Below are 27,568 nucleotides of genomic sequence, written 5' to 3'. Positions count from 1 at the left end.
ATCATATTCAATATAATTTCCTGCTACAGTTCCTTTAGCAGTGGTAGGTATGTATGTATGTTCATGGAGGATAGTATGCTAACCCGTATACTTGAAAGTAATGGGAAAAGAGCTACTTTTTGATTGGGCGGATATCGTTTCTTTTCTTGTTTATTTGCACATTTTTTATTTTGAGTAAAAAAAAAATTCAGCATCTGATGAAGCAAAGAAAACCTTTTCTATTACTACCTTTTGTTTTACGAATAATTTCTTTTTTTAATAAATTTTTAAATCATTGTGTTCTGAATTCACAGCATTTTAAAATTTATTTATTTTTTATTTTATTTATTTTTGGCTGTGTTGGGTCTTTGTCGCTGCGCACGGGCTTTCTCTAGCTGCGGCAAGCAGGGGCTACTCTTCCTTGCGGTGCGCAGGCTTCTCATTGTGGTGGCTTCTCTTGTTGCGGAGCACGGGCTCTAGGCGTGTGGGCTTCAGTAGTTGTGGCTCGTGGGCTCTACAGCACAGGCTCAGTAGTTGTAGCGCACAGGCTTAGTTGCTCCGTGGCATGTGGGATCTTCCCAGACCTGGGCTCAAGCCCGTGTCCCCTGCATTGGCAGGTGATTCTTAACCACTGTGCCATCAGGGAAGTCCCAACAGTTAATTTCTTCATCTGTAAATTTATCTTGCACAAATGGATGGTGTGGCGAATAGATTATCCACTTACTTGTAGACTGTATTTGTGTCGGGCTCTATGTGCTTAAGTTACTGTACCTTAGGAAGACTAACCGAAAAAAGCAACAGCAAGTTGCTTTGTTCTCCTTGCCTCTAAAACTGCAGTGAAGAGTGGCTTACAATACAGACCCTGCTAAAATTCTCACAGAAATATACATACTACGGATGGATTCGGCCTTTGGGGGTGCTATGGAGATAGTCATCTCTTCCTTGTTTCTTGTATGTAACTTTGTAGCAAGGGAAATGAGTGACTGAGAATAGCTGTTTTGTTTAAGTATTAGAAATTTATCCCTTCCTAGTGGGACTACTGAAGTCTTGCAATTTTTATCTACAAGAGTTCTATCTTTTATTCTCATGTTGTATTTGTATGTAGTGATCATTTTCAGTGTCTTCTGTCTCTTTGCTGTTTGTCAGTTAATGCTATCACAAAAAAGGGATGGGATACATTTAGAGCAAGATTTCTTCCTTGTCTTGGCACTGACATGATTTCACCTGATTGAAGTCCAGTAGTCTAGGTAGTGAAAGGACTCTGCTTACAACTACTTTTCAAACCAACAGTCATCCAACCCTAACCACCCCCCCCACCCCTTCCCCTTTGTTTGCTGTTACTGCCTTTCCCGTATTAAAGGGTAAATTTTTAAAGTTGATAAAATTATGAATACTTTGCTTCCGCCTTAGCAAAGTAGAAAGTTAGAAGCTATACACTGAGTGATCTCAATTTTTGTGTGATTAACTAAATCAATTGAGAAGCCAAATATGCTACTGTTTAGAAATTTTTTTTTTCATTTTACACATGAAAAATTCACTTTAGGGCTTCCCTGGTGGCGCAGTGGTTGAGAGTCCGCCTGCCGATGCAGGGGACACGGGTTCGTGCCCCGGTCCGGGAAGATCCCACATGCCGCGGAGCGGCTGGGCCCGTGAGCCATGGCCGCTGAGCCTGCGCGTCCGGAGCCTGTGCTCCGCAACGGGAGAGGCTGCAACAGTGAGAGGCCCGCGCACCGTAAAAAAAAAAAAAAAAAAAAAAAAAATTCACTTTAAGCCACACTTTTCATTTCCTTACATTGATTTGTGTCTTCACAATGAGCTCTAGTTATTTAAAACCTTTGGCACTGCCTTTTATTTCAGTGTAAAATTTAGTAAGGCCAATATATCTAAAAAACAGAAATTCCTTCTTCCTTTATGGACTCCAATGACAAGAAAATTAGTACTAGATCCTTTTTTCTTGATGTCAATTATTTGTGTATTTAAAAAATCCATTTCTGTGCATAAACACTTTTAATCATGGGATACTGTGAGCATCTTGATTGAAAATGATCACCCTTATAGTAAGATGTCTTAATGGTATGTTAATTATCAACTACCAATTTTAATATGAAAATTGTGATTAATCTAAACCCCCAAATAATTAATTTACCCAGTAACAAAATTCATCGGGCAGCTATTATGTGCCAGACATTATTCTAGTTGCTAGAAATAGAGCAGTGAACAACATACAATAATTCATGCCCTTGGGGAGCTTGTGTTCTAGTTGGGAAGTATAAACAATTAACAAGAAAAAAATGTATAGTACACTATATGGTAATAGGTATTGAGGGGAAAAATAAAGCAGGGAATGGGACTAGAAATCATGTCTGAGAGAGGTGCAGTCATTGATAGAGTGGGCAGGGAAGACCACCACAGTAAGGTAATATCTGAGAACATATTGGAGGGAAGTGAAGAAATGAGATAGGATGATAACTAAGAGATGAACATTCTGGGAGGCAGAGAACAGCAAATGCAAAGTCCCTAAGAAGAAGCATGCTCCAGGAACAACAGAGGCCAGTGTGGCCAGAGGAGGGTGAGCCAGGGCACAAATTGAGGTAAGAAGGCTAATGGAGTAGGGGTAGAGATTCTCTAGGGCCTTATAAGCCATCTTTAGTATTTTGTTTTTAGTCCAGTTTAGATGGGGTGAAGCCTTCATAAGGTTTTGAGCATAAGCATGGTTTGTTCTGATTGAGGTTTTAAGGGGATCATTCTGGCTGTTTGGGCTGAGGCTTGAATGAAAGGAGGCAGGGCAGAAGCGGGAGACCAGGAAGGAGGCAAGAGATGATAATATGGAATTTCAGTGTAACTTTCAAAGGATTAATGTCTTAAGGAGTTCAAACATCAGAAATAACTGTCAGTTTTTCTTAAATAAGAAATATTTTAATTAGTACAAAATATAGATCAGGGAATGGTGCAAATATAGATTAAGCAGTGTTTGCTTAAAAAGTACACATTTATTGTCTAACACATTTATTGTCTAATAATAGGTCAGTATTAAAACTCAGTTGTTTCCTTTATTGTATTACACAATCATCATAACCATTTACAATTATGGGTAGTTTAAATAATAGATAAATACAGTAATTATGTAGGCCTCGTTACTTGAATATTTAAAAAACAATTTTCTTCCTCAGAGTTGTAAAATTCTATATTATCTGTTTTAAGTTTACTTCTGTTTCATTTTTGGATTCACATAACAATATTAAATTATTACATTATAACTTGGAACCATGTTGTTAAATATTTAAGATATATATTAAAAATCTTTAGCCGAGACTAAATTATTGTTTTTTCAACTTTCTAGCCCAATTATTAATATTTAGACACCTTGTTTCTTTTCTTCATATAGTTTTTGGTATCTTGTACACTACATTTTACACAATATTTGCTTTTTATGGTTAGGAATCAAAATATGTACAAAGTCCAATTTTGTTATAAGCGTTAAAAATTGTGATCACTTTGAGAACTTTGGTAAAAACATCAGTTATTGGCAGAATAGCGTTCCCCAGATCAGGAAATAAGGGAATTAGGATTATGTGTGACGGTGGGCAAATTCACTAATTAACAGCAGCCTTTGAGAGCAAGAAATAACTCCTTCCAATCTTAGATTCTCTGGACCTCCTATTTACCTTTCATCTTCCAGCTGTGGAAATTTGAATCCCTGATGTAATGCTAAGGATGCAAATTAGCAATAGAATTGCAGGTTTTTAAAGTCCCCATACTGTAAAACAAAAGGCAGTAATTTGAAAAAGACCATTCACAACTCTTTCGGTTTTGGTCTGCTTCTAAGTTTGCAATTGCATAAGTTTATTAAAGACAGAGGACTGGAAGGAAGGCCCACGGGTTGTTTTAGCACTCAGAAATTCTCCTATTTTAAATGTAATCGATAGTTTTTTTCCTCGTATTTACTGTAAACTATGACAGATATGCTAATAAATAGCACGTGTTCTTGAACTATAAAGTGATTTTTCAGATAGCCATTTACGGAGTATACTCAGGTGCCACAGTCCCACCAGATCTTTGAGCATACAAGCAAAGCACGCACGACCTCGCCTTTTCCTTTTTCCTTTTGCAAAGCGAAAGGCACTAGACCTGTTCACGTGATGCGAGTGACATCAGACCCGACCAGGTCGCGTGACCGACACCCAACCTTCCCACCACCCCGCCCCCGCCGCCAAGCAGGAAATCTCGCGAGAAACCGTCTTACTATCAGAACTCACTGAGGTTACTGGGGAGTTTACTCTGTAGGGAAGGTGTGGCTCCGTGGCGGAGTTTTTGCTTTCATTCTGTTAACATTCATGGCCGAAGCAAAGGCCTTTGGGGATTGCCAGAGTCTGAGAAACCCAACCTAGAAAACGGCGGGGGGACGTGGAGAGTGAGGTGGCAGTCATATCAGAAGTGAAACGTGGCACGGCGGGCGTCGCCCCTCGCCGAAGAGGCTGCGGGAGAGGGAGGAACCCCGTGCCGGGCTCCTAGAAGCAGGCGGCGTGGCTTCTGCTGGGTGGGCCCGAGCATCACCGGGAGGTGTGGGAGGCTGGGACCCTTCTCTGGAAACAGTCGACTACCCACATCCGGCCCCCGCTGTGTCAACACGGAGCCGCGCCCAGATGAAGCGCCTGCACCCCTCGCCCCTCTACCTAAGGCACCGCGGCTTGCGCGCCGGCGGGGGTCGGTCCCTAGAGCCCGGCGCCCACAACCCGGCTGGGGGCCTCTGAGACCCCCGGCAGCAGCCCTCGGCAGTCCACGAGTTACCCCACATATTCCCGCTAACTCAGCCCCACATTTAGGCAGGAGCCTAATTGCGGGTTTAACTGTAATTTTGACGTCTCGCCTCATTCACCTAAACCCTCTCCCGGCTTCTCCCCCGCACATCCTCCACCCACCTGGTCTCTCCCTAGGCATCTCTGCGCGTGTGTGAGGCTCGGGGAGGGAGGAAAGGAGGGTGGGAAAGGGACAGTGTTAGAGTCGCTAGAAAGAGGTGTGGGACCAGCAAGAGGAGGCTTCGTGAGGGAGGGGGTGCTGCCAGGCGCCGGGGAGGAGGCGGAGGCCTGGGGACAGCAGACGAGGCTTCGCCCGAGCCCAACGCTTTTTCTTCCGCCGCGCAGTCTCGGAGCGGCGTGGGCTCGTGGGGAGCGCGAGGCGGCCGAGTTGCCCGCGGTTGGGAGGCCGGCCCTGGCGCACCCCGCGCCCGCGCCTGCTGACAGCTGCAGCTGGGCTCGAGCTGTCCGCTCCCGGCTCCGCGGCCTCCGCCCCCTCGGGCTCCCTCCCCTCCGCCTCTACCCTTCCTGCTCCGGTGCGGATCATTTCGCAACTGCTCGCCTCTCGCCCTGTGCCCGGCTTTTTTTCCATTTCCCAGTCCCTCTTCTTGAGTACTTTGCCCCTGCATTTGAGGAGAGGGGCTGGAAAGGGGGCGGGTGGAACGACCGGAGGAGAAGAAGGAAGCGAGGCCCGGAGGAGGAGGAGAAGGAGGAGGATCGGCGGACCGTAGGGAGGAGACCCCACGCCACCCTTTCTGGTCATCTCCCCTCCCGCCCCGCCCCTGCGCATACTCCCTCGCCGGCGAGCTACTTTCGGACGAGGAAAGTGAGGGCGGCCCTGGGTGACAGCGCCGCGGGACTAGTCCTGGGGAAGCCGCGCGTCTGCTCGCGTCTTGTCCGCCGCACTCCCAGCCAGGGGTACAGCCCGGACCCAGGATGGCTTCGACTACAACCTGTACCAGGTTCACGGACGAGTATCAGCTTTTCGAGGAGCTCGGAAAGTAAGCGCCTTTGCCGGGCACCCTCACGTCCCCTTTCCAGCAGAGGGCGGGTCGCGTTACCCCCGACCCACCGGCCTCCCGCGTGGGGCGAGGGAATTTGGGAGACGGGAGGAGAGGGAGGAGGGCCCCTGGTGTGTCAGCTCGGAGGAAGGTGCTGTGTTAGTAAGAGGAGGGGACAAAGAAGGGGCAAGACCTTCCACCCCGGCTGTGGCCCATTCCGATAATCCTCAGCCCACCTTCTCCCGCTCCCCCCACCTTTCTGCACCAGAGAATTGGTGGATTTACGATCCCTGCAGTTGTAGCTGTCATCCTGAGAAGTGTGCGAGCGTGTGTCTGTGTGTATGGAGAGGAAACAAGAACCCATGTAAAATGCAACATAGATCATGTTTTCTGTAAATAGAGATGCCGCCTGCTTCGCAGGCGTGTCGGCCGTACGACCCACGTACGGATGAGAACTCGCTGCCACAGACGTTGCCATATTTATTGATGCCGAAAGTTCAACTTGGCGTAGAGTCTATTTCGCGTCCAGTAGTTGTTCTGTCCAGGAAAAGGGCCACCCCAAGGGACTCGAACCCCTGTCCCATATCCACGATTATTCTTTGCAGTAGATTACTCGCTCATCATCATCCTTCCTAGGATTTACGTGTGTATCTTCGCGTTCTCTGGGAGGATTTATTTATACAGGCAGCGGAAAAGCCCTTTGGTGACCGGGAGAGAGCTTCCCAAGGGTAGCCCATCGTTGTGTAAAACGACCTCCTACACCTGACGGGCAGAGAACTATTGTACTTGGTGATGTTAAGGAAGGGGACAGGAGACCTACTGAGAACCTGTGCAAAGAATCTAGAGGCCGAGCCGTGAACGTTAATTTATGTAGCATCAAACCCAAACCCAAATCCTCTGTCGCTAGTTTCGAACATTGCTTAAGGAAGGGGCGCGTTTATGTGTGTGTTGTTGTTTTATACAGTTGAATTAAAGGACATGTAAATATCTTTTAAATGTAATGAAAATCATATCCTTATATATTTATGTTGTCTGCTGTTAAAACATGGAGAATATGTCGGAAGAGCAGCTTAATTCAAACTCTCCCCTCCCCCAGCCCAAAACAGGGCACAGAGAAATCACCATAGCAGGATTTGTTAAACCCCACTCAAGTGTTCCTAAGACTTATTTTAATGAAAACAATCACCATATTTACTTACTTGAAGCCACATTAATTTTATTTTTTCCTACTAAAATAAATAGGCAGCAGATTTTTTGCTGCTCCGTCTCAGCTCTACTCTTTGCAGGGTTTCTTCTCAGAGCATTTGGTACTGTGTTAGCGTGAAGTGTAAAATGTTTTCAAATTTCATGTGCAAACAAGAGCCGTCGTAATTGGCAGTTCTTTTCATTTTGTTGATTAATAATGTGTGCTCCCAGTTAATGAAATCTAATTTTATTCTTCAACATTAAAGAGGGTCTCAGTTTCCAGGAAGAACAGTTCATTTTCTGGAGATTACTTTATGGTATACTGATATTTGACAGTTCACTAAATTCAATAAAAATGCTCAGATGTGCGTTTTTAATAGAATATCAGAGCTGATTATATTGATGACCTGCTAATTATTGGTTTTCAGGGGGGCATTCTCAGTGGTGAGAAGATGTATGAAAATCCCTACTGGACAAGAATATGCTGCCAAAATTATCAACACCAAAAAGCTTTCTGCTAGGGGTGGGTATTTTCAATCACATATATGTTACTTGTGTATTTGTCATGTTGGTTGTTTGTTCTGTTGTATGTTGGTTCTGTTGTATGTAAATATGTCATTTAGTTATACTTGTAGCCTTAGGTATCATATGACATTTTGCGATTATTTCATTCCTGAATGCCTCTTGGTCTGTACAGTTTAAAAATAAATGACCAAATACAATTGTTATTTGATAAATTGTTATTAAAATGCTATCTGTCCTGTGAGTAGTAGCATAAATAACTATTTTAAAGCAAATAAATATCACTAAGTGCATTTTGCCTTTAGCTCCCCTGTGAAATAACTTTCAGAAAAACCCTGGAATGGAAAAATGTAAGTCTCACAACTGTCATTATTCCCTTTTGCTTTTGAGAGGAAAAATGGGTCATAACTCAGCTGAATCATATATTTCAATTGTAGTTACACTTGAACTTAATTCATCAAGGTATATTTAACAGTAATGGCGTTGGGAGGAAAATTTTATGGTTGCTATATTCTAGGAAATTCAGCTTGATTTTGATGTTTCTGTGTGCAGTTCAGACCTTTACTGGATCATCTGCAGTAAGGCTTCTCACTCATGTAATGTATTTTACACGTGCTTTATAACCGCAAAGGTAATTCGTACTCATAAAATAGCTGTTGACATAAGCAAAAAACTTGGAGGGGCCTCATTGCATTCTTTTTATTTTGTTGAACTCATGCAAAAGTACTTATACTGAAAGGGTAAGCATTCCAATTATTGTGAGCACGTGTCTAAGGTGTTTCCATGGGAATTTATGGCATGATGAAATTAAAATGAAATTAAAATGAACAAAATGCCATAGTGTAGGTCCATTACAGTGACCTGGTTTATTTTGAGTAACGAGAGAAAAAATTCCATTAGGGTTACTTTTCCTTTAATTTGTCTTCTAAAAAGTGTTGCTTTCTAGAGTATCCTGGTATCATTGTGTCTGTCTCTGCCATGATTTTTTTTTCTCTTTATTGCAGATTCTACTTTTAACGTGTACTTTAGATTTAGGTTGACGTTTCAGTTTATTCATTTAAATGGGATTTTGTTGTGATTTCCTTCACCTGATTTTAATGAGTCTGAGGACGGTCTACCTGTTAAAGTAACCCGCACCATAGATTCAGGACATGAGAACTAACGAGAAGCACGTTATGCTCAATTATGTTCCCTTTCCCCACTTCTCTCTCCTCCACAGAACATCTTTAATGGTAAAGGAGTTGCTAGACTGTAAATGACATTTTAGTGTTAAAAAGAAAAAGGAAAAAGTGTAGTCAGATTTTTTTCGGTGCTTATATAATTTCTTCCTGTGTGCTAGGTACTTTTGGCAGGAGTGGGGTATCAGTTCTTTTGGAGGCGTTACAACACCTATCCCATATCTTTCAGTGGCTTTAAATTTTCTCTCAAAATAAATCAGTCTGTGCTTCATGTTTACTAATTTCTTAGTTAGAATCGTCCCTTTTCGTCTACCGCAGTTCATACTACCTACACCAGGGTGGCAAATACGCCTGTCTCTGCTCACATACATTTTATTTTACTTTCTTTTGCCTCGAACGGGTGGAAGATAAGTCTTCTCTAGCCTGATGGGACTCCTTCTCCCTGTTACTCTGCTGATGTTTCTCACCTGCTCATACTCTGCCTTAGAGAACAATCTACTCCAAAGCTACCTTGCCCCTTCTGGATTTAATGATCCTTATTGTTCAGATTACATTTAGGGAAAGTAGTTAGGGTGAAGGGCTAACATGCATGCTTCTTGTTCTCCCTTTGCACTTTTCTTTCCTGTGACTTTGGGCAAGTTTCTTAACCTACTGAAGAATGAGGTGAAGAAGAAGGTGTGGGAACTAGATGCCCTGGATTTAAATTATGATTCCCCTACCTATTATTTGTGTGATCTTGGGCAGTTTACATATTTTCTATGAGCCTCAGTTTTCTCATCTGTAAAATCAAATAATAATTTAAGCCTCTTATAGGGTTTTTGTGACAAGTAAGTGAATTAATGCAGTATAGAACAATGCCTGCTATGTAATATGCATTAGGTGAATATTGGCTGCTATTACCTCATTGGGTTGTTGTAAGGATCAAAGGAAATTATTTGTATGACAGAACTTGAAAATCATAAATCCAGTGGCAGCCTTGATTTAGCTGTGAGAACCCGGGTTGAATCTTGGTTCTACTATTTAGTGTACTTAGTATTGTAGATTTGGTTCGGTCACTTAACTTTTCTTGGTCTCAGGTGATTCTTCAGTAAAATGGGGGAAAAAATCCCTATATGGTATTAATGGGCTGTTTTGAGGATTCAGTGAATTTTATGAGAACTACTTCTTAAAAAGTGCAAAGTGCTGTGTCAATTTTACTTATTACTTCTCACCTATAAAATACTATCGTACTTTTCCTTCAAAATGTTCAATTTATTTTATATTGTCACACCAATTAGAGTTGTTTATAGAATATTTATACCTTCGAATGTATACATTTGTTAAACCTATACTGATAGTAAGCTATAAACTCTTAATGGGAGAATACCATGCTTTCATTTTTTAGTATCACATTCTACAGCATTGAGGACATAGTAGGGGGGGCTCAGTGCAGAGTGACTCGAATCAAATGTGGCTATTAAATGGTGTGTAAAGGAGTTAGATACCTAGTTCATTCCTAAGAACAAGCAAATACTGGATGTAAAGAAGTCTGTAAGGTAGTATACTAAGAGCAAGTGCTTAAAAATATGAATTCTCCTTTCAAAGCACTCCCTTCCCAGAAGATAATGATCTGAAAAAACTTCTTTTGCAGAAAAAAATTTAAAGTAATTTCCTTAAAGGGAAATGTAGAATGAAATGCAAAACAGCATTTTTTCACCTCAAGGTAATGACTTTTTTTTTTTTTTGATTGCATATGGCAGTTTTTGTGGATCATGGAACTTTTTGTGCAAATTTTTGTTTGTATTATTAGAAATGCCATACCTCTGTAAATCCAAGTTTTAAGCCTATTGGTTTTAAAGACTAAGCAGGTCCTTCAACTCCATTAAATAATGTTCTTTAAGTGTAACAGTACAACTGAAAAAGAAAGGCCATTGTCAGTACATCTAAGACCATGAGGGAATTGCCAAAACTTTGGCTACATTCCTGCACAAATTTGCACCTCCAGCTATACTGTCACCCATGTATTTTTCTGTGCCTAGATTTTAATGGATTTCCAGCAGACAGTTTCAGTTGCATTTCCTCTCAGCTGTTAGTCACACACAACATATTTGGGAGACTCAGAGTCTGTTGAAGAATTTCTTTCCTTTTGCGTTAACACGTGCATGCAAAGAGCATTCATACTCTTTGCATGCACTCTGTTCATACGTTCATACAGTACTGATCACATAGATGAGTACATTCATATATAATTTGGCTTGTTTTTAAAATAAAAAATAGTGTAGAAATGTTTCAGTCATCTGATATTTTATATGTAATTTCTGTCCTCTAAAATTTTTTTTGTTAGCTAGGAATAGAAGGTGTGCTTAGTAAGTGGTGGATAGTGATAATAGAATTTTCTCATATTATTACCATGACAAGTAGAAATTATATCATTTTGATAAATTAGGTTAGTACTTAACAAATGCTAATTTGCCCTTCTCTTTTGATATTTTGTCTATTTTGACATTTTTATAACTGTAAGGTACTGTCAGATTATGTAAAGTCCATGAAGGACTGTGATTGCAGTTCAGAATCCAGTGGACTGATGGTTCTGGTGGCAGATGTCTTTGGAAACAGTACATGTGACTTATTTCACATTTTAAAGCCTCCTTGTGGTAAAAGATTTTTGTATGTTTTTGATCATTAGAAACCACTTCTTATTACATAGAGTCTGTGATATACCATAAGTCATTGTTTTGTAAAATATTATAAATTACAATAGAAACTTGAAATAATATATGTGATTACAGGTATATTTTACCTCTATTGCTAAAGTTAAAATGGGGCTTCATTTTATATTTCTGTAAAACTTCAGATATAATGCAAGTAAACTTTGATTTTGCTAGTTTTGTTAATTCCTAGATTGGTATTACTAGACCATGAATCAGGACTTTATCAACTGTTTTGACCATGTACAGAAAATTAGGTCTCAGCTGTGAAATCTGAATATTGCATGTATGTCCCTAAGTAGTCTTATTTATGTTATAATAGGGATGTCAATAACTAACTCTTGCTACACTGTTTTCTTTTTTTGGCATCCAGGCAGTCAAGAAATTACTGTAATTTCTCATTTTGTGGTTACTTGTCTTGAATTGGAAGTAGAACTGAAATGATATAGGTGAATCAAGTTGTTCTGATTATACATTATTGATTTGGCAATTTAGAACTAATTGGGCAAATGATACTAACTTTTGAAAAATTTCTTGGCTCAAACAATATTTTCAGAAAAAATTAGTAAATCATTTGATTTTTGTACATGGAATCTCTACAACTCTTCAATTATTGAGACCCAAAGTGGCATGTATCATCCTTATCATTTTAGTGCCCTTTGGTTATGTTTAGTTGTATTTACATTTACGTAGGCTTTAATATTAAGTATTTATTTTTCTCTTTTGGTGAATAAAAATATTGATATTCAAAAGTAGGAGGTAGAAAATAAACATGTATATCTGTATTTCCAGGAAATAATGAAAATACTTTAAGTATTCCAGCATCATTAAATAAGGCAAACTTAGGGAATGTGGTTGTCAAGTGCTTCACTGTGATGGTTAATAACTCGTATAACCTCTACCTGACTGATCATTCAGTAGGAATTGAACACCCTGAGAACCTTGATTGTTTATACATTTAGATTAATACTTTTCATTTCCATTGAAATATTGAATCAATTCAATATAAAAACTAAAATTTAGTAATTACTTTTTATGAGTTTTTTCAATGTTAACAATCATGAATTACTATAAAGCACATAGTAGGATTTTCTTGGACATTTAACTTCTTTTGTTAACTCAAAGTTTAATTTTTAAGTCTTTTCCTTGGGCTTATACTGAGGTAGGCCAACTCCTAGTGTCTCTAGGGCTGGTCAGTATTTTTTTTAAAAGTAAATACTCATTTATTGGGGAATAGTATGTAGAGTTTTTTTTTTAATAAGTTATTGGCAATTGGTTAATGATTGTTTACATGGAAGGCTATTTTAAAGCTTTTAAATGATAGTATCGTTTAGTAAATTGTACTGCGATATATTAAATGGAGTCTTAGCAAAATATTTTTACTCTAAAATATAATACCTTTATAATTTATATTTTATACTGCTTTATAGATTACTAAGCACATTCACAAAGATGACCTCATTTTGTTTTTATTTGATAAATATGTAATGATTAAAATTATTAAACTTTACATATCTACACAAATAGAGAGCACAGAAGACATAAATGGTGGTATAAGTCTAGCATGAATAAAGTGCCGTGGATTTTCAAAGGAGGGAAAGATTATTTCTGCCCAGGGAAATGAAGGAAGGCTTTTATATAATATGGATTTAAATAAATATTTAAAACCATAATGCAGATGGGGCTCAAGTACCAAAGTCTAAATAAACAATTTGGAGAGAGTGTTCAAAATAGTTTAGATATCTGATTATAATGAAAATTTTATTTTATTCATATGGTATGTTTATTGTGACTATTAGTAAGACGTTATTTTTGTAGTAGGAAATTTTTTAGATGACAAAATTCTTATGATTCCAGTTAAAGTAGATATCACAATACTAAGGTGAATTCATAGACCTTTCATCTGCCATAACCTGTCTCTTACTCTAGGATGGGGAAACTGGTAGGTTTGGAGGGGAGAGAGCACAGCTCTGTTTGTTGTTAGGTTTTGATTTTAAATATCAACTATTATAATTATACACAGTCACAGAACAACATCATCATTGACTTTTTTTAGTTAGGTGAACCCTTTTTAATACTACAATCTCCTTTTAAGACACTTTATTTAATGCACACTGGAGCCTTCAGATAGACAATGTTATCTCCATTTTTAAATAGTTACTAAGAGTTACTCTGAGTTACTAAGAGCCTCAGTGTTAGTAAATGTTAGAATCAAGAATTTCAACCCAGTTTTCTCTGGCTCTAAAGCCTGGATCTTTTCTATCATCACATCCCATTGATTGCTGTTACAGAGAACTTATCTTAACCTTTCTGTACTGATCTGTATGTGCTTGGCTCATCTTCCCACTAAACTTCAGGTTCCTTTATAAAAAGAACTATGCCTTATATACATCTTTATATTCCCAATGCAAGGTATGGAACTGAGTATTTATTGGAAAATATATTTGGGGTTCCAACTTGTGAGAGAAGATAGTGTTTTAATTGCTGCAGTAACATAAGATCAAAATGAAGTTTCAGAAGGCCTCACCATGCTCTTTTGTGAAAGGAAAACAATGTAGTGAAAAATCTTTTTTAAATGGTAGGAAAGGGGGCTTCCCTGGTGGCGCAGTGGTTGAGAGTCTGCCTGCCAATGCAGGGGACATGGGTTCGAGCCCTGGTCTGGGAATATCCCACATGCAGCAGAGCAACTAGGCCCGTGAATCACAACTACTGAGCCTGCACGTCTGGAGCCTGTGCTCTGCAACAAGAGAGGCCGCGATAGTGAGAGGCCCACGCACCGCGATGAAGAGTGGCCCCCACTCGCTGCTACTGGAGAAAGCCCTCGCACAGAAACGAAGATCCAACACAGCCAAAAAAAAAAAAAAAAAAAAAAAAAGGTAGGAAAATAATTACAGAAGAATGAAATATTTTGGTGAACTTAATTTATTAACTGATTAACATAAAGTTCCTAGGATTACTTCCTCTAAATGATTTACTTAAAACTCAGCTCTTAGCCAAAGCTCAGAGAAACCTGCTCAGAAAGGCATTCTCCTCTACCTCATCTTGTTAGACCAGTGAAGAATGGAAGACAAATGTGTGTTTCGTTGTTTCTTCTTGGACAGCACTGTTGTATGTGTCAAATTCATACAGAAGTATGGCAACTGAAAGAAAAATACAAACTTAAGTTTTTTATTTGTTGGAAAAATAACTCGTGGGTATAGCAAGTAGTATAAAGATATATATATAATATTGTTATGTAATATTTATATACAGTTAATTGTTCTACCTAAGGTTCTCTACTTTTTGTTAGATTGCACAGGGATTAAAAAAATTGTTACATAAAATTTGATATATGCAATTATGCATATTTAATTATAAAACAGTAATCAAGCACCTAGTAAACCTCCACCCAACTTAATAATTAGAACATTCCCTTTACTTTTGAAGCTCCTTGTGTGTTCTTGCTGATTCCCATCCCTTGCCTCATTCTAAGAGTTAATCACTACCCCTAACTTTTTGGGGAGAGCTACCTCTTTTATTTCCCTATACTCTGGGACTTTTTAATTAACTGGTTGATCTTAGTCGATGAATCAGGTGCCAATGGAAAAACTATGCACTTATTATCTAGGTAAATTGTATTTTATTTTGAGTTGTATGTGTTTAAATCATGGAATAAACTGCATTAATTCTCATATATTAGTATATAATCTTACCCTTTCCCTTAAGGCTAGAGAAGGCTTAAATTACTTGGAATTTATTTAGTAACAAGAAATTCCTTTTGAAGAAATTTCATTTATGATGATGTGTACACATTGAAATCAGTAAGTTGTATAAAACTAACTTATTAAAGGTAAACGCAGTAAGTGAAAATTAATCAAATTTTTATTCTATCTTATAGGGAAGTTATAGAGAGTTGAGATATGCCACATTATGACATTAGTGTTTAAATTAAAATTTGATGTTTTGGTAAAGAAATACTTTTGCAATTTTTGGAGGCTATGTTATAGATAACTTAAATTTCTGCTGAAGTGTATTCACTAGTAATCCAGGCCCAAACTCTCCATGTGCCCAGTGGACTCACCAATTTTCCCCTTCTGTGAATGGCACCATAATTTCCCCAGGCTCTCAAGAAGGCTTAATTCCTTTCTTTTCCTTAACCAGTCTTTCCCTTAACCTGTCTCAACTCCTTTTCCTTCACTTCTTTCTCACCATTCTAATTTGAGCTTTCTTTTCCTCTTCATTCAACTCTTTTAAATAGCTTCTTACACAGGTTTTCCAGCTGATAGTTGCAACATTTTTAATTCATTTAGTCACCTCATCGTTAGACCTCTGTACCCACTGTGCTGAGCATTTGATCAGATCTAGAGATGGACGTGAAAGGTAGAGATTCTGCCTTCAGGTATTTCATGGTCTATTAATGTGGATGCTGACATGGTAAATACAGTATATGGAGCTTTTAAGGGCTGTAATAGAGGTATTCACAGGGCCTTCAACGGAGATATGGTTGGAGGCGGTGGGTATCACAGATTTCATGAAGAGATTTATGTGTGAGATTGTGTTTAGAATGATAAGTGAGCCTGTTAGAAAAAAAAGGAGAAATGGTTGGCCAGGCAAAGTAAAGCAGCATGTTCAAAGGAAGGGAGAAAGTCCGGCTCCACCCTGCAGGTGGAATGAGTACACCTAGTACTGTTGAACTCCTCTCTCCTTTAAGACCCAGTTCAGGTGCTGCTTCCTCCAGGAAGCCATCCCTGACTTCCTCTCCACCCCTCCTTCCCTTCTCTAGCCAGATGTGATGATTTTTCTCATCCTTTGAGTACCTTTTTCATGTTTCTTTAGGAGCTTGTCACATCTATCCCCTTGTATTGCAGTTATTTATGTTGTAGCTTTCAAGCATCTTGTGGACATTTTTAAACTTACCTTTGAATTTGTGTCTGGCACAGTAATTACAATATTGCATATACTTGTTAATGTTTGTTGCATGAATGGACAAATGAATGGGTGAGCAAATAAGATTCTGTCTTTTGAAATACACCTCTGATTAACAGAGTCCTATGACAGATAAAATAAATGAAAATTGAGCTAAGGTTGCATGTCAGGTGGCATTCACTAACTGAATAAATTAATTCTCAATTATTCAAAATTCCCTAATTATTCCATTAGCTTTCAGATGACAGGTTATTCATTGGAAAGAATTTTGTATAATTCAGTAAATTTTTGAGCAACTACATACAAATTCTCATTGCTTTTTTTTAAAACCATGTAATGTAAAGTGGCTCAATAATAAGGGGTGACATTTTCATTGTGTGTCCATCAGTATCACTTCAGTAATGTCAGATTCATGTCATCATTAAATTTTTAAAACGTTTGGATTTTAAAATTTTTGATCCATTCTCCAGAGGTGGTTACTTTTTCACTTAGCTTTTAACAAAGCTCACTTTAAAAAGCATTTTGGTGATACTTTATAGAGTTTTGGATGCACAAATCATGGATATTATTTGCTTAGAGTAATTATTTGATTTTTTAGTAAAGGCAGTTAGAGGCTAGCTGTTATAATTGCTGTGTCTGTCAATCCTGAAACTTGGTGGAAGGACTAGGAAGTGTACTTGTTTCAATATTGGAAAACAACACATATTTTAGGGCACTTATTTGTGTTTCCTCTTCAAGGAACTTTTCTTGTGTGATATGTTACAGGATATTGGGGATTTCACAATTCTATAACTTTACAGTGTATATCATATATATATTTTAGAAAATATGCTCTTTTCATAAAAGCGTTTCAATCATATTTTAAAATGGCAATTTAAAGGCCAGATGTGGCAGAAGTGATTTGTGAAATTAGTTCAGCTGAACATTCTGGCCATTTTGTAGAAACTTTATTTATGATGAATCTTTTATTATTTTAGTAAAGCAAATTGTATATGGTTTTTTTTCCGTTGCGGAGCACAGGCTCTGGACGCACAGGCTCAGCAGCCATGGCTCATGGGCCTAGCCGCTCCGTGGCATGTGGGATCTTCCCAGACCGGGGCACGAACCCGTGTCCCCTGCATTGGCAGGCGGACTCTCAACCACTGCGCCACCAGGGAAGCCCAGTGTATATGCTTTTATATTAAAGATTATATATATATTCATATTTGTTACAGAGAGAAATGTATACTTTGGACATACCTCTGAAATACTTTTCAAATTATTTATTACCAACTTGGATAAAAACACTTAAAAATTATATAAAAATATATATTCTAAATACAGAATTGGGGAAGTACAGAAAAATAGAAAGAGGAAGACACATTCAAAGTTGTTACCCCAAACAATCACTGTTACTATTTTGTTTTCTTTCTTTTTTTCTTCTTAATTTGTCAGAATACTAGACTAAAATATACAATTTTGTGTCCTGCTTTTTTGCTTAATATTATAAAATTTCCCTGTGACTACAAATCCTTTGAATTACACTTCGCTAAGTAAAACATAAGTTTTAGTATTGCTAGTTTTTTTAAAAAAATTTGTTCTTTGCTATGATAAATGATATGATAGTAAACATTGTTTTGTAAAACTTTTTCATATTTCTAATTCTTAGGGGATATTCATAAAGGAGAATTAATGGGTTAGAGGATTGAATTATCAAAATTATTGATAAATGTTGCCAGATTGCATTATGCAAATGTTGTACATTTCCGCCAGTAATATTTAAGTATGCTAGTAAAACTGAATTTTGGGAAGCATGATTCTAAATTTCAATTTCAATTTAACAAAAGAACAGTTACCTTGTTCCACACCCCCTGCTAGATAAACAAAAGTACAAAGATAAGGTCCTTCATTTCAAGGTGAAATAGATGTGGAGTCAAGTATATTACCAGGCAGGTTGATAAGTGTCACAATCGAAGTATATTATCAGGCAAGTTGATGAGTGTCACAATGGAAATATTTACTCATTCTGGGGTATAAGAAGGTAACTGGGTTGTTGAAAGGTAAGGGAAAACTTACTAGAGGAGCTGATCTCGGAACTGGGTTTTGGAAATGACCACTTTTGAATTTAAAGATGGATAGAAAAGATATAATAGGATATTATTTTAAAAATTAATGAGAAGCAAAGAAATCATTATGTGCCAATAAAAAGTGAACTGGAAAGTATATAAGTATTTTTTAACCCTGAGTGGTCAACTTACTGTATATAAAGTTTCATGAAAGCATGCAAAAATTGATGAAAAGAGATGGACATTTTTTCTTTCAGTGAATCATTTAAGTGCAGCAGGATCTGTTGGAAGGTATTAAATATGTTGGGTTTTGGGGATTTTACAGCCCTGAGTCATTAGGGATGAACAGCTGATAAGAGAGGAATAATAACTTATCTACCTCATATTTTGTTTTATTTAGCTTTGAGGCAAATACAAAAAAAAAATTTTGAGTGACTGAGTGAAAGATAAAGGACAGGAGGATAATTAGAGTTTTTTAAAAAAAATCAACCAATATTAAAAGTGCCCTAGGGAATCCCATTTGTGTTTATAAACAAGAAAAACTAGATGGTTTCTGCAGTTGTGATATTGGATGAATAACTTGTTAAGAAAATGTAGGTTTTGGTTCAAAGCCAAAGGTAAGTAAGTTGTCTAAAAATGGTATTGACATTATTCACTCCCTGAATTCCCAGTGTCTAGAGTAGTGCCTGGGATCCTTCACAGATATTTATTGAATAGATGAATGAATAAACGACTCCCAAACTACATCATATTATGATAACATATTAACATATTTAGGGACCCAGAACTTTTAGCAGTTAGATTTGTATACACTATACTCTTTTAAGAAAAGCTCAAAATTAACAGATTAATTCTGTGATATGATATATAATTTAGTACAAGCTGATGGTAGAAAATAGTAATTTATTCCCTTCCCTTAAATAATGGAAAAAAATCTCTCATTCACTTAGAAGACAACTTCCATTTAAATATTTAACCTCCCTAGCTAGGCTTAACCATGCAATATTTTCCTCCTATTTATTTTTATTTTTAAGGGAACTTAGCATCTATAAAACATTTTAATTTGTAAGATCTCCCCAGTTTTGTTCATATTAAGGACTATGTAACCTGTAGTTTAGAGGGGGGCTGTATTGTTTTATTCTCTCTCTATGTATACATATATGTATATATATATATAATTTATAGTAGAATATTTTTGTTCTGGTGTAGGAGCTTTGTGGAAGAGAAAGCCTTCTATTGACTTCAAAAACAGTGACTCAAGGTTGGTATAGTCGTTAGAAAGTAAGGTGGGAAAAATCCTAATTCCAGTTTGCAAGCAGAATTTCAGGGTCAAAGTCTACTGTTATCTGAGTGTAGGCCTCCTGATTTCAGGCCAGTTTTCATTTAGGCCAGTTTTCATTCTAGTAGAATTGGAGAAGGAAAAATAAAAAGGTATCAGAGAACTATTTAACTCCTATAAATGTAAATAGGATTGAGGCCTACTTTCACTAGTATTTATGTGCTTTGGAAATTATTTTTGGAAATAAATATTCTTTGGATTGACTTTGCCCCTGCTTCCTATGTATTTTATGATCAGGAGAAGGGATAAACAAAATTTAATTGTTAACCTTAAGTCTGTTTGAAAGAAAAAGATATATCTCATCTTGACAGAGAACCAATTATTGGATTACTTACAGCACTGTATCTGTTTAGTGCTAATAATCACAGTATCTATAATCGGCCAGTGACACAGTATAGAGAAGGCCCTAAGACTTGAACAGGGATGGCTAAAGGATCACTGAGAGAGTTAATCTTTTAAAGTAATAATGATTTTTTTAAATGAAATTAATATCTGTTGACCTTTTGCAAACTTTGAGAAACTATTTTAGGTAGGAGACTTTATGTTTTAGAATAATCTGAACCAACTAAATCCAAATTGAGAGATACCAGTATTAGAAATATACAGTGAACACACACAGAGTCAGTCTTAAAAATAGCACTTAGCGGGCTTCCCTGGTGGCGCAGTGGTTGAGAGTCCGCCTGCCGATGCAGGGGACACGGGTTCCTGCCCCGGTCCGGGAAGATCCCACATGCCGCGGAGCGGCTGGGCCCGTGAGCCATGGCTGCTGAGCCTGCACGTCCGGAGCCTGTGCTCCGCAATGGGAGAGACCACAACAGTGAGAGGCCCGCGTACCGCAAAAATAAATAAATAAATTTTAAAAAAAAAAGCACTTAGCTGTGAGAGGATAATTTCTCCTCAATCTAGCATATAAATGTTTCATTCAAACTGTTTATAGCAAGCTTTGGGGAAGAAAGGTGGAGGGAAGTGAGAAATGAGTCTTTTGAAAAATTCTTGTAGCTCACAGTAATGCTTGGTTAGCGTCTTTCATTCAAGGATCTGAGACGTTCCCTAACTGAGTCCCACAGTACTTCTGGAGTGTGGGTGAGGGACACTCGGGGATTCTTGTGCCCAGTGCCGGGAGGCCTGTCCCCCCGAGTGGCATGTTGCAGCTGTTTCATAGTGCACGTCCCATTCCCTCCTGGGCCATGGAGTGGAGGAGCCAGCATTACCCAGCTGAAATAGCAGAGGGATTTAGAGAGCAAGGAGCGAATTACCTGGACTGCAATTTGGGTAGGTCTCTGGGTCAGTAACCCAATTCCTATAAAAATGTTCTATCTTTAAAACATTTTATATCCTGCTTTTTTATCCCCAAGAAAGTAAAGTCTGTCTCTCTTTTCCTCTGTATGATTATGTACCTTTGGGAGCTTAACATTTAATAATGAAGAATACGATAGCCTATATCTACTCTTGATGAGGAAAGAAAGCAAGGTTAGCATTTTCCCTAAAAGTTGTCAGAACTATTTGCATTATGCCTGGCAAAAGCAAGCTGTAGGAGGCATGAAAATAATAAAATATGCTCAGTTCCCACAAAAAAACTGATAGCATGATTTGGAGAATAGGAGACACACATAAATGATTATAGAAAAGATAAAGATGAGTAATAAAACAATGTAGTATGATAATTCAGTGTACCTAGTAGCGCCATTTAGTTGCGGAAGCAAGAAAAGTAACACTGAGGAAGTAGAAGTTAAGATGGATGGGAGGAAGGAAGAAGGATAAAGGACACAGGGGTGCAGAAATGTTTGGGCAGAAGATAGAGAATCTGTGGGAAATCAGGAAAAAAAAAAAAAGCCTGTAAACATGTGAAGGTCTTTGATTGCCAAGTTGAGAATATTGTCTTAAATACAGTGGTGACACTTTAAAGAGGTCATCTAAGACATTACTGGGCAGCAGTGAGTAAGAAGGATGGATTGGCTTAGAGTGTAAGATACTAAAATTCTGAAACCTTAAGATAATGAAGGACAAGGCTGACTGGGGTTTCAAGTTGAATCATGGGGAAAATTGTAACTTTCATATAACAAACTGAGAAGTCAAAATGAAGAACTGATTTTAATGAAGGAAGATGATGAATTGACTTGTGTTTAAGCTGTATATTCGGGTTGAAATATCTAAAAGATCATTGAAAATTGAGCGTGATCCTTGAGAAAGGGACTCGGGAAGCAGCACAATACACTGTACAGGTAAAAGCATCTGCTCTGAAATCAGATTGCCAAAGTTCAAGACCTGTCTCTACCAGTTCTTAGTTCTTGTGATCTTGGGTGAACTTAGTAACCTCTCCAAGCCTTGTTTGTTTGTTTGTTTTTAATCTATAATAAACTGCAGTAATCAGTTTAGCTGCTATTTGTGACTTGTCTGCACAGAGATGACGTGCTAGTGGAAAAGATCGCAAAGGACAGAAGATAGAAAGGAAAAAAAAGAGAGCCTGGGACAGTGATGTGGGGGAATACCTGCATTTTAATGGATGAAAGGGGGAACTAGGATTACTTTAAGAGAAGTGATAGGATATGTCAGAAAAGGAAAATGCAGTGCTTTGAACTCAGAGAATTTTTGCAAAGGAGGGGATAGCTAGTGATGTTCGATGTTACAGAGAAATATAAGGAAATGAGGACCAAGAAAAGGCCTTGGTTTCCCAGATAGCAGAATTTCAGTTATGTGAGCGAAGCAGTCATGAGGATCAATCAGGCTGGTCTGCTATTCATCTTCACATCCTTGTAACTGAGCATGTTGCCTGAAGTATAATTGGTATTTAATAAATATTTGCTGAATGGAGAAAGAACAAAACCTATTTCTTCGGATTAAAGAATAAATGGAGATAACATGTGAAACCTTGCTGGTTTAATAAAATAGGAAAAGAGAGACAGACATACATGCCAAGGGGTAATTTCAGGGATTAACCCAGTCAAGGGAATTAACTTTGGTGATAAGTAAAACTGAAGCTTATTTGAAGGAAGAGGAGAAAGAATCACTAGAGAATAGAAAGACTGATAATGTAAGGGAAGAGGGTAAAATCTGGGAGGTAGAGTCCTGGAGACTTGGGTGTGTGTGGGAAGAAGACCTTCTTCTTGAGGGGGCAGCAGGAGAAGGCTGCACAGATTTGTGCAGTCTTAAGTCTTAAGGCATTTGGAGTGGAGAAGAAGACAGTTACAGCCCAGCTGAGAATAGGAGAAATAGAAGTAGGAGTGAGAGCTTAGAACAGATTTGGGGTGGTCTTTGCGGATTGGAGAGAGGGGTCCCCCAAAAGCAGTGTGCAGTGGATCATTAGCAGGTACAGTGAACGTGGCCTTGAATCTAGGCCCAAACTGCCTAGGGCTTCACAAGGCGAAGGATTCTGGCACTTTTTAAACATTTAAGGAGGAAGGTTTCTTTTTTTTTTTTCTGTTTTTTTTTTTTAAATATTTTCTTTAATTTGTACAACTAGTAAGAATATAATTTAAATCCAACCCTAGGTAATAGCAAAAGCCCTTGCTGTTGTCATTCTATTATGTTCTTTCTACGGTACGTCTGGCAGGACAGAGGAGGTGGGGAGGAAGTTAGAAAGCAGAAAATTGGGAAGAAAATTTTATTCTACGGGAATGACAGCCACAATGATACCATTTTGGAATGTTTGGTAGCAGATTTCTCCTTCTACCTGAAAGGGAAGCCTGGGGACTCTTCAGTTCACAATCTATATTAGCTGTTTCCCTAATTTCTATCAATTTTTTTCAATTTCTCTACATAAACAAAAGACTCTGCAGGCAGCTTTTAATGTTTGAGTTATCCATAATTTCATCAGTAGGAAAGCACTGCTTGTGGAGGAAAATTATTACAGATAAGGAATATGAAATAAATATTGTAAAGACATAAGCTAGTTCATCCTGGATGTATTATTACCAACCTTTAATAAGGTTTATCATCACGAACACTCAATTTTATGTGCCTTTGCTTACTTTCCTATATGCATATCTCTGGTTCATTGACTATGATGATAAGGACTTTTGGTTTGATAAGTTTTCCCAAAAGCATTGGTATAGTGAATAATTTTCTTAAAAGTTTGTGTCATTTTTCTGTTTGTTTTTCTAAGTTCACTACAAAGGCAATGAACCCAAAGATTGTAATTGAGGTAGATGTGATCAGAATGTGTTTCATTTTTTTCTTCTTACATCAAATACTTTTCCATTCCCTCATTCATTTCCCAGTTCTTTCTCCCTTTGCATGTTACTGTGATGTTTAGTATCTAATTACTCCTACTTTTCTCTCCCTCTACCAACTGATTTCCCACAAATGACATTGTGTCTTGAGTTTGGACTTCTAAGTTCTAGAAAAGAAGACATCTTTACACCATTCTGAGTTACTAGCTTTTGTCTAATAAATGGAAATTTGAGGTCTTTCATGCTGAAGTTTTTGTAGCTCTGGATTTTGTTTCTCTAGTTTCCAAGGGATCTCATGTCTTATTTTACCCCCATTACATCAGTCATCATTCATTCACTCATTTACTGAACACATTTATTGAGCAACTACTATGAGTGGGCAAATTTCTAGATTCTAGAAATACAGGTTTGAGCAAACTGGGAGAGGCTGGAGGAGCCATTTAAATAGATAAGTGCCATACAGTGCTATGAAGTAAATAAAACAGGGCCATAAGTTAGTGACCCCAAGTGGGGTTACTTTGGATAGGCCTCTCTGAGGACATTAGCATTTGAGCTGAGATGTTAATAATAAGAAGCAAACTATGAGAAAATGTGAGAGAAGAACATTCCAGGCCAAAAGACCAAGGTGACAATGAGCTTGCTAAAGAGTAGGAAGAAAGTCATCAAATCTGGAGTGTAATTAGCCAGGAGGACAGAAGTACACAGCACAGTGATCTTGGGAGGTGGGCAGAGGTCAGATTGGATAGAGCCTTTTAGCCAATATTAAGGAGTTTGAATCTTATTTTAAAGCAGTGGTAAGCCATATTGAGGATGTGGATCAGGGAAGTGATATGACCAGATTTTGTCTTAAAAATCTCTCTCTGGCTGCCATGTGGAAAAGAAATTGGAAGGATGTGTGAGTGAAAACAAGACTAGTTAGGAGACTCTTGCAGCCTATGGGAGACGTGAAAGTGGCAGTAGATATGGTGAGAAGGATGTATTTTGGAAGGAGAAAATATAGGACTTGCTGGTGGAAAGATTGTGAGGTGTGAAGGAAAGTGAAGAGGCATGACTACTAGATTTGTAGCCAAATCAGCTGTCCAAAGGTGGTGCTATTAACTGAGATGGGGAGTAGTGGAGTAGAAGTAGATTGGGGTGGAAAATCAAGAGTTCAGGTTTTGCTGTGTTAAATGTGAGATTCCTCATTCCCCAGAGAAACCTCTTACCTATTAGCAGTTATTCCCTGTTCCCACCTTTCCTTCTTTCCCCTGCCAACTCCAGGCAACCACTAGTCTACTTTGTATTTCTATAAATTTGCTTATTCTAGGCATTTTATAGACATATAATCATACATTATGTAGTCTTTTGTGACTGGCTTCTCTCATTTAGCATAATATTTTCAAAGTTCATCTATGTTGTAGCGTGTTTTATTGTTGACTAATGTTCCATTATATGGATATACTGCATTGTGTTTATACATTCATCAGTTGACGGGAATTTGGATGGTTTCCACTTTCTGGCTATTAGTATAAATAATGCTGCTATGAACACTTGTGTCCAAGTTTATTGTGAAAACCTATGTTTTTATTTATCTTGTATATGTTCCTAGGACTGGAGGAAAATGCTGTACACACACAAACACACATTCAAGAAATACAAAATAGTTTATGAAAAAGATAGTACCCTGTAGCGTACTATAGGAATTATTGGTTTACTAACCTGATTAATTTTCATTATAACATATGTGCATGTAACACATGGTAAGAAAGTATTGTAATTTAGATAGATCTTTTGATGTGTGAAAAAGATATGGAAGTAGAGTTTCAGAGTAAGAAAGTGAATTATGACCATCTTCCTTTATGTATGAGGAATAGAGACATCATACCAATTCGGAAGGTCTTTGTTTAACCATTATTTTAAATTAGCTGTGCCCAGAGTTGGAAGGAACATCTGTTTCACGTCAAAGAATCATCAATCCAACCTGTCTGTTCCTGTATGATCTCCTTACTCATGTCAACTATTACTGGAAAGAATTTGGCCTGGGGATCTTTATTTGTATCATGGATTTTTGTTAGAATATTGATGCAAATGGGTATTTTTCTTTTGATTGAATGGGAAGTGTGGTAATATTCTTACACTAGACCCCCACCCCTTCCTGTTACACCTCTGTAGGAGAGGTGTCTGTTTCTGCACATTACTTGCCAGGCTGTGGCAGATACCCATAGTCTTGTGGACACTGGTATAAAATTTGCTAGATATTTTGCTTTTGTTGTGGAGAGCTGTTTTGAGGAGTGATTGGGGGGGCTGGGGGGTGCTGAGAAGAAGTGGGCTGAAGTTGTCTTTCACCAAAATCCCAGATTAGCTTGATAATCAGTGAGGAGTTTCCATTTTCATCTTTTAAATTGAAGAGTGAATTTAGGATTTATTAAAGGCCTAAGAATGCTGCCTCTCTTTCCCATGAAATTTGAGTGATGAATTTCAGTTCTCTTTTGCAGCGTTGTATTTTCTTGATCTGGCAATGCAAGATTAACCCATCTGTGGATTATTTTCATGTATTGTGCTTCTAAGTGCTATGAACAGTTTTAGGAATGAAAACGAAGGAATTTTTTTTTAAGGGGTATGCTAATTCAGTTAGTATTTATGTTTACAACATTAAAAAACCTACTTTGCATTAACGGTGAGACATTTGTTGGATGGTTCTATATTGCCATATATATTTACAATTTGATGGCTATTTCCAACTGAATTGATAAGCATTGTTCCCCACATTACATCTTTCATAAAATGCTTTAATTAGTTTTGAAGACTAGGTTGGATTAATAGCCTTTCAGACTTGACTCTTCTCAAGACATTTTTAGTGATGTGGAGAAATTCATACTGGAAAAGTTTGCTTTGTATTTGAAATAGTGAGTATCTACTGATGTTATTGCATTATATATTTTACTGTTATATTTTCATTCAAACCATATATATATACAGGATTCCAAAGAGAGAGTTACAGGGATCATGAAAAGTAACATGTGTGTTTGCTAGAATCTGAAGAGGATGACAGCACATAAAAAACATTCTTTTGCATTCATCCATTGTGCAGTATTCTGTTTTCATTAAAAAAAAAAATCAAGTTGGTAAGTCAACTAAAAATATGAGACTGGTTAACTTTCCCACACATTCTTTCTCCCTTGTGGGTTTTTATATGGGTATATTTAAACAGCCACACACATGAAACCATTATTTATGGAGCATATTGGAAGGGAACATGTACAGACCATCTTGTATAATACTCAGGTCTAATTTAGGGAGAACTGTCAGAAAACAAGGTACAGTGATTTCATAGATAGGAGTTTAATTTATTGATTCATGCAACTTAAATTTTTCTCCTCACAATAGTGATTTTCAAAGAAATACTTTGATTCTTCCCTCATTCTTCTGAGTCTGCAATATATAAAAGCTGATTTGTCAGCTCTTTTATAAAGAGTTGGAAACTGATTTCTAACATCAGCAAGATGACCTTAGGCAATTTGCTGAACTTTTTATGATTCGAAAGGCTAATCTGGAGTTGTGAAAAATAATGAGGGACCTACCACATTGTTGTAGGTGCATATATTCCATCTGACTATGGCTTCCCAGATGGAGAGAGTACATTGCAGCTGTTTGGTTCTAGCCCTTGCCCAAATTCACTGACCCAAATGCAATCTTCCTTCCGCTTTTTCTCAATGCAGAGTCTCATTTATTAGTGAGCCTGATGTTTTGTTTTGGACCTATTTCCTATTTTAATTATTAATGTAA

General features: G+C 37.9%; 1 protein-coding gene across 15 annotated transcripts in view; it reads left to right on the top strand.

Annotated features, from left to right (window-relative positions):
* The first annotated feature begins 5,187 nt into the window (after nucleotides 1-5,187).
* CAMK2D (calcium/calmodulin dependent protein kinase II delta) overlaps nucleotides 5,188-27,568 on the top strand; it is a 275,544-nt gene continuing 253,163 nt past the window's right edge. For 4 of the 15 annotated variants that reach the window (XM_060148633.1, XM_060148628.1, XM_060148625.1 and 1 more), the window contains exons 1-2: nucleotides 5,191-5,773; nucleotides 7,387-7,481. In XM_060148633.1, the coding sequence (XP_060004616.1) occupies nucleotides 5,709-5,773; nucleotides 7,387-7,481 (160 nt within the window). In that variant the 5' untranslated portion in view covers nucleotides 5,191-5,708. Of the gene's footprint in view, nucleotides 5,774-7,386; nucleotides 7,482-27,568 lie in introns of all 15 variants that reach the window. The other 11 variants (XM_060148627.1, XM_060148629.1, XM_060148623.1 and 8 more) reach the window with 6 other exon arrangements.

The sequence above is a fragment of the Lagenorhynchus albirostris genome, chromosome 4 (assembly GCF_949774975.1).
Source record: "Lagenorhynchus albirostris chromosome 4, mLagAlb1.1, whole genome shotgun sequence".
NCBI lineage: Eukaryota > Metazoa > Chordata > Mammalia > Artiodactyla > Delphinidae > Lagenorhynchus > Lagenorhynchus albirostris.
The sequence above is the reverse complement of the archived record's forward strand: the minus strand, read 5'-3'. Positions and strand labels throughout refer to the sequence as shown.